Source organism: Sapajus apella, unplaced genomic scaffold, assembly GCF_009761245.1.
Source record: "Sapajus apella isolate SASKATOON/1434 unplaced genomic scaffold, GSC_monkey_1.0 scaffold10, whole genome shotgun sequence".
Classification (NCBI taxonomy): Eukaryota; Metazoa; Chordata; class Mammalia; order Primates; family Cebidae; genus Sapajus; species Sapajus apella.
The window spans coordinates 14,798,435-14,805,805 of record NW_022436950.1 but is presented as its reverse complement, the minus strand read 5'-3'; the positions used below and the strand labels follow the sequence as shown (position 1 = coordinate 14,805,805).

The 7,371-nt window shown below is 38.1% G+C and overlaps 1 protein-coding gene across 12 annotated transcripts in view; it reads right to left on the bottom strand.

The window, feature by feature from the left end:
- Positions 1-7,371, bottom strand: part of DOCK10 (dedicator of cytokinesis 10) — a 275,833-nt gene that overhangs the window by 99,082 nt on the left and 169,380 nt on the right. For all 12 annotated transcript variants that reach the window (XM_032277648.1, XM_032277643.1, XM_032277637.1 and 9 more), the window contains exon 12: positions 17-238. In XM_032277648.1, coding sequence (XP_032133539.1) covers positions 17-238 — 222 coding nt within the window. The remainder of the gene's footprint in view (positions 1-16; positions 239-7,371) is intronic.

The following is a 7,371-nucleotide window of genomic DNA, read 5'->3' as shown; positions in this document are numbered from 1 at the left end:
TAAACAAAAGTGCCACCTGCTTTGGAAATTTTAGCCATTCCTCTGGAAGTCCCTTGATGTGAGGCTCTTCTGATTGTCTTGGAGTGATGGTGTCAATGTTGCCATTTTCCAAAGTCACAGACGCCCCCAAGAGCATCTGTCTGACAGCAGCATGATTTAGATCCACGTGAAAATCAGCAGAAATCTTCCTGCTGTCTCTGAGGTCATAAAGTGCCACACTCACAAAAAAAGGCTCAATCTGCATGAAAAAGGAAGAACAGATGTTTTTGACATAAAATCATTATGCATGCGACAGCCTCGTTAGTTCATCATTTAACAAAGCAGTTGATAAAATACATGCAGCAGGCAAGCTCCCCTTGACTCGGTGACCCGGAATCCTGTCCTCCAGCAGGTGCCTTAGATCCCAGTACTGTACATCATTGGTTCTTTAGTTTCCCTGCCAAGAACTCTCTTTTTTATGTTGCATCTGCATATATGTTGGGCCTTACAATCCTTCCAGTTATTTCCCTTATAGTCTTAGAGAATACATGCCACCTCACTCTCCTAGGCCCTTGAAAACTGTAATGAAATCCTAGAAGTTTCTAGACTGCACTGTGGTTGGACGTCACTAGGACCGCCACATCTCTGTTTTTGATCACAGCTTGATAGAATCATAATAATAGCTAACAGTTATTGGGCATTTATTATGTGTTTGTCACTGTTTCTAAGGCACTCCTAATACATTAGTATCACAGATAAGTATTAAAACACTGTGGCAAGTAGGTAGGTGAGCATCAGGCTGTGAGGGAGTCTGTTGGCAGAGAGGGCAGGAAGTTTCCTAAGAGAAGTTGGTATCTTCGTTGAATTTTTAAAACAGGTATTAACTATTTTTTCTCCTATCTTGAAATACTTTTGAATAGAGAGAAAGGTTGTGTATAATGTGGAAAAAACCACTTTAATTATCCCCCTTGCCCAGATTCAGCTGTTAACTTCCTATTTCTCTCTCTCTCTCTCTCTCTCTCTCTCTCTCTCTCTCTCACACACACACACACACACACAGATACCTATTATAACCAGTCCGAATGCTTTGAGAGCAAGTTTCCAATAGTATTTCTCTCCTCAATACTCCAGTGAGTGTTTCCCCCAAATGAGGACACTCACCTGCCTAATCACTGTGCAGCCATCCAAGTCAGGAAAGCCATGTTTGTCTAAAACCACTGTGCAACTCACATGCCCCTTTCAGTGCTGCCAGTTGACTCAATAATGTCTCTGTTTTTCTTTCTGGTCCAGAATCCCACCTAGGAATACTCATTATATTTTTCTGCTATTTCCCTTCAATTTACTTTAGTCAAAACTGTTCCTCAGTTTTTTTTCTCTCTTTCATGTTTTTGATCTTTTAAAGCACACAGGACATACATTTTGACATATATTCAATCTGGGTCTGTTGTAAGTGTCCTGATGACAGGACTCAGACTCTGCTTTTATGGCTGTAAAATCTCAGATTGATGCCTGATTTTCATACTTCATTGTATCAAAAGCACACAGTGTCAACTTCCTCAGCAACTGTGATGTTAACCTTGATCTTCTGGTCATGTTGGTATCTGCCAATTTCCTCCATTATAAAGGTCATCATTTTCCCTTTGGCAATTGATTTGTATTTGTGGAAGTATATTCTGAGATTACCCTCAGGTCTTGCTACTCATCAGACACAACCCACCCTACTCTTCATCTCCACTGATAACTTCCATTGCAGTCAACTACCACCATGACAGTGACCAATGGTGATTTTCTAGTTCCATCATTCTACACTTATTAGCTGGTATTCCACTGTAAGGATGAGCTTTCCCTTCTCCCTTATTTTGATATTAATCAATCAATGAATTAATACAAGTATAGACTCATGGATTACTGTGTTATTCAATGGATTTTGCTCTCATGATCATTAGTGTTAATGTGATGTTCAAATTGTCCCAGATTTGGCTACAGGGACTCCTTTAAAGTAACTTCTGGGTATTTTTTTTTGCAGATCTCCATCATTTTTTGAGTACTTCTTTATCAAATAGGGTGTTCCAGGCTTACCCTATACTTCTCATGCTCCAGATATTTCCCCAAGAAGCCCTGGTTCCTTATAGTGAGGGTGACATTTACAAACCAAGATCTAGTGCTTGTTGTGCTCACTGTCACTGGGATATCATTACCTTTGTGACCTTCCATCACATGGAGGTAAGAAATACACACACACACACACACACACACACACACAGTTTATCTCTGTCTGTATATGTATACTTATTAAACACCAATTAGTTCATGTTTATATCTCTGCTTCCAATACAGACGCTCAAGTGTTCATTCTAGCCTTCCCATTTTTCATATTGATAAGTAGGTCCTCCAACAGTGAGAAACTGGGATCTTATTACCGTGAATCTGTTTACTTACTTGTTCAACCAATTACTTATTGGTTCATACTAGCCAGACTCCCTACCATACCAGTCATCTTTTCTAATTGCCTTTTCTGGGCTGCCCTGCACCTGCAGAAGCATCCAGGGCAGGCTGTTTCTGTGCTTCTTCATGGCTTTCTTCCACCATCAGTTCTTGGGTGCTCACCCAAATCCAAGCCTCTATGTCGCTTTCCTCTTAACCTCTAGCCCCCAGGCTAGGAAGGAAGTGGAAGATGTGAAAATGGGAAAGTTATGGAAGATGAGAAGGGGAAATTCCTTGGTCAAATTTTAAAGAAGTAGGAATTAGGTAAAGAGTTGGTTAGAAGGAACTTTTAGGTATCGTGAGTGACATGTGCAAAGACATAAGATATCCAGGAGCACAGAAGAACATCAGAGCGGGATCAGAGTGGAGGCAAAAAGAAAAATTGGTAGGAGGTGTTGTGGGAGAGGCATTTGAGAAACATTAAGGAAGTATGACCAAAGAGCTTGGGAATTCTTTGCATGTGTTTGTACTGGTTGATTGGAGAAAAAGTTTCACAGGGGCATGAATACAGGAAATTCCCCGGTTTGAGGATACAGGATGGAAGTGGATGATCATACCATTGGCTGATATAGGAGATAAAGATACAAAGATGAATTCTAAATGGGACGTAGAAAGTCATCTGCGGGACATCCCAGTAGGCAGCTGGATGTGTGTTTTGAGCTGAGTCAAGGAAACTGGGTTGGAGAGCTAGACCTGAGAGTTTTTGTTTGTGGATTCCTATTGAATCCATGAAATAGAAGAAAATCAGAACTGGATTCTGGGAAATATCAACATGAAAAAGATGGAGATGTGAGTAGGGAAAACAACATGTAAAACAGATTGAGAAATAGGAAAAAATTTTTAAAAGCAAACTAATAAAAAATTTTTTAAATGCTGCCAGAGTATCGCAGAAGCAAAGAAAGATTCCAGAAGGAAAGAATGGTCAACTAGAAAAATGTCACAACAGAGATGAAATTAGACAAAGACCAAAATAAGTAATATATGTGTATGTAATTACATACATATATATGTACATATATACATATATTACACACAGGTACATACACGTAGTTACACATTTATGTGATTAAAGTTGGAATACCCCTATAAAAACAAGCATTTTCACTTTTTTAAAATGCTACTTAATTTTCAGTGGATGTCAATCTCTACCAGTATTCTGTGGTCAAGCAGATTATAGTGAAACACCATATTGTGATTCAGTTTATTATTATACAGACTCACTCATATTGTGGGTTTTGTTAAACGCTTAACGGTATCTCCTGTGTTTTGAAACGTAGTAATGTGACTAGTTTATACCAGGGGACAAGTTCAATTTCTTAATATTAGCAATACTTGCCAGCTCCCTTACTGTTAGAAAAAAAGTTTTTGCATATAAGATAAATTCAATAAATTATTTTTAAAAATATAAAGCAATTACAAAGTAAAAATTTTTGTAGCATATCAGTTTAAATTAATTTAGAAAAACTCTTGTTTTGTGGTAGTGGTAGTCTGCCAAGAGTTGAAAAATGCAAAAATTACTGAAAAATAGCTCCAGTGGGAACTCAAAACACATTGAAGGTCAAAGCAAAATCCTTATTATTTTTTCCTGAATTGTTGCGTTTTGATTTTCATTTCTACTTCATGAATGGAAATAAATACCTACTTTGATAGCCCATCAAAAATTAAAGCTCATGTTATGATTCACTACTTTCTTCCAATACACCTTTTCAAAATAAATGTCAAATCACTGGCTTTTCAGTAAGCATTCGTTTAACAAAGCATCTGCAAAGCCCAACAAATTAAGTCATAGGCTTTTTGTGTTTAGAATTCTGTACTCTTCTGAAAAAAAACTCACAAAGATACGATTTTAAATGTAGTTCTACTATGATGTAGCTTTATTAGTTCAGATTTTTGGAGTCAATTTCTATTTTCAAATAAATATCTTATACTCTAAAATCATCAACTTGAATTTGGTTTTCAATTTATTGACTAAAAAATTACATGCTGTCAAACACTGTTTTCTCATCACGAGGATGTCATTTCAGGCAGCCTTTAGAATCTCATTCATTAAATGCAGTTGTTGGCTTCTAAGCAACTTGGAGAAATATTTCAATTAATTTAAAACACGCTCATTGGATTAAGAACAATGAGTTTAAAAATAGCTTCACTAATGAAGGAGTGTCATTGAATAAATATACAATGATTTCAAAAGATAGCATTAAATAAACCACTGTGAAGGTGAGGCTGACATTATTTTTTTTGCATTATTGCTCATAAGCACAATAAAATTATTTTTCTAAAGTAATTTCCTAGTTTTTCAACATATGTATCAACTGTAAAATGAAAAACAACACTGACATACAAAACATTCCAAATCAGCTTAACCCGTTGGCCTGACAGATACCAAGGGGCACACTAACTTGGGTCTCTGTATTTGGCTCTGTTCTCTTGCCTTGGGAGATTGGCCCAAATACAAACAATTCATTTCTCAATATGGGTCTTAGTACAAAGAAAGGAATTCACCAAGAGGGAGTCATATGCCCCTGGCAGTAGAAAGAAAAACCCATTATCTTTGATTTTCAGTTTCTACATTGCATTTTAAATCACATTTAAATATGTTCTGGGTCAAAAATAGCATCTATTTTTATTTAACAAGGTGACTAAGTGACATTACCATTTGAGGTAATGATACGGTTTGGCTGTGTCCCCACCCAAATCTCGTCTTAAACTGTAGCTCTCATAATCCTCATGTGTCGTGGAGGTACCCAGTGGGAGCATATTGAGTTATGGGGTCAGTTACCCTCGTGCTGTTGAGAGTTCACGATAGTGAGCTCTCACAAGATCTGATGATTTTATAAGAGGCTTTCCCCTCTTTTGCTCGCCATTTCTTTTTGCTGCTGCCATGTGAAGGACATGTTTGCTTCCCCTTCTTCCATGATTGTAAGTTTCCTGAGGCCTCCCCAGTCATGCTGAACTGATAGTCAATTAAACCTCCTTCCTTTATAAATTACACAGCCTTGGGTATGTCTTTATTAGCAGTGTGAAAACAGACTAGTACAGGTAAACTTTCCTGATATTTCCAAATGGTTTCCAGGACTAAGTTTCTAGGATTTTGTTTTATTTTTATTTTTATTTTAAAATCCTACAAGAAAGCATAATCAAATTACTCCTAACACTTTCCTCTCCATGGAAGTTGCTCTTTCTATAGTCACCAACATCCTCCACTTTGCCATATCTACCAGATGAACTCCTCTTTTACTTCATGTTCCTCAGCTTCTTGGCTCCACTCCCACAGCTGACCTGTTCTCTCTTGGTTTTATAATACAGTATCCCTTGGTTTATCTTTATCCCAACAGCCATTCCTTCTTAGTCTTCTTTGGTCACTTCTCTATTCATCCTTCAGATATTTGGTTCCTGGCCACTTCTCTATGGCCATAGACATTTTAAAATCCCCCCTACCACCCACATCAAGACTTCCAAATTTGTGTTTCCATTCATGGCCACTGCATTTTTTTATTTTTTTGAGATGGAGTCTCGCTATGTCACCCAGGCTGGAGTGCAGTGCCATAATCTCGGCTCACTGCAACCGCCACCTCCCAGGTTCAAGCAATTTACCTGACTCAGCCTCCCAAGTAGCTGGGACTACAGGCATGTGCCACCACGTCCAGCTAATTTTTGTATTTTTGCAGAGACGTGGTCTTGCCATGTTGGCCAGGCTGATCTCGAACTCCTGACCTCAAGTGATCTGCCCACGTTGGCCTCTCAAAGTGCTGGGATTACAGGCATGAGCCACCGTGCCCAGGTGCCAAATCTGCATTTGAATCTGTCCATAAGACATCTCTCTTTGGATAGCTAATAGTCCCAACAAGTGAAACATATCCATAATGGTATTTTTGATCTGTATTGTGAAAATCTTCCTCCAGCGTTACCATTTTAGTAAATGACATCACCATGTGTAAAACTGTCCAAAGCAAAAACCAGTACTCATCCTTGAGGTTTCTTTGCCCCTTATCCAGTATATCCAACACATCAGGAAAGCCTTTCAGCTCAATTTACAAAACACTAGTCCTATCCATCCATTTCTCTCCTGCTCCCTTGCTAGCCCTCGTTCAAGCCATGCAATAAACAGTGGTATAGCCACCTGTTTACCTTGGACAACCCTTGTTTTTTTTCCCCCTCTTGTTTTTAAAGTGCTTTAAACGATTGAATAGCTTTCACTCACACTTAGGATAAATTCGAACTATTCGCTATAGCTTAAGGCTCTACTTCATCTTATCTCTGTTTCTCCTATATCATCTTGGTATGCCCTTCACCTCCCTATCTTTTTTCAGTTTCTAGAACCTGCTAAAGCTTACCTGTCTCAGTGCATTTGTATTCCTCTTTCTCCTGCCTAGTACATTCTCCCCTGACCTGCCTTATTGTCCTTCCCAACATTTAGGTCTCTGTTCAAAAGTCACTTCTGCAGAGAGGGTCTTCCATGACCATCCTGTCTAAAGTAACCCTTTCCTGAATTTTTCTACAACATATCTCTTCGTATTTATTTCTTTTAAAGAACTCTGCACAATGTGCACTTAAATAGTTAGTTTTCTTGTTTACTTTCTGCCATTTTCAAAAAGAATCTAATCTTCAAGAGACTAGGGACCTTGCTTATCTAGTTACTTTCTGTTTTCCCAGTCTTAGGACAAGTCTGGCTCAAAACAGACACATGGAATAAGTATATTTGGGGAATGAATAAACCTGATTTCAACTACTTTCATTTCTACTCTCATCTAGTACACAGTCAAAGTTGCAGAATATTAAAAACTCCATAGTTTGACAAGATTCTTATTGGTAACACGTTTTCATTTTAGCTTAACTGTCAACAAAAATCTCACATATATCAATACAAATATCAATAACCTGCATGCAGTTTTGATAAATTTCAATGCA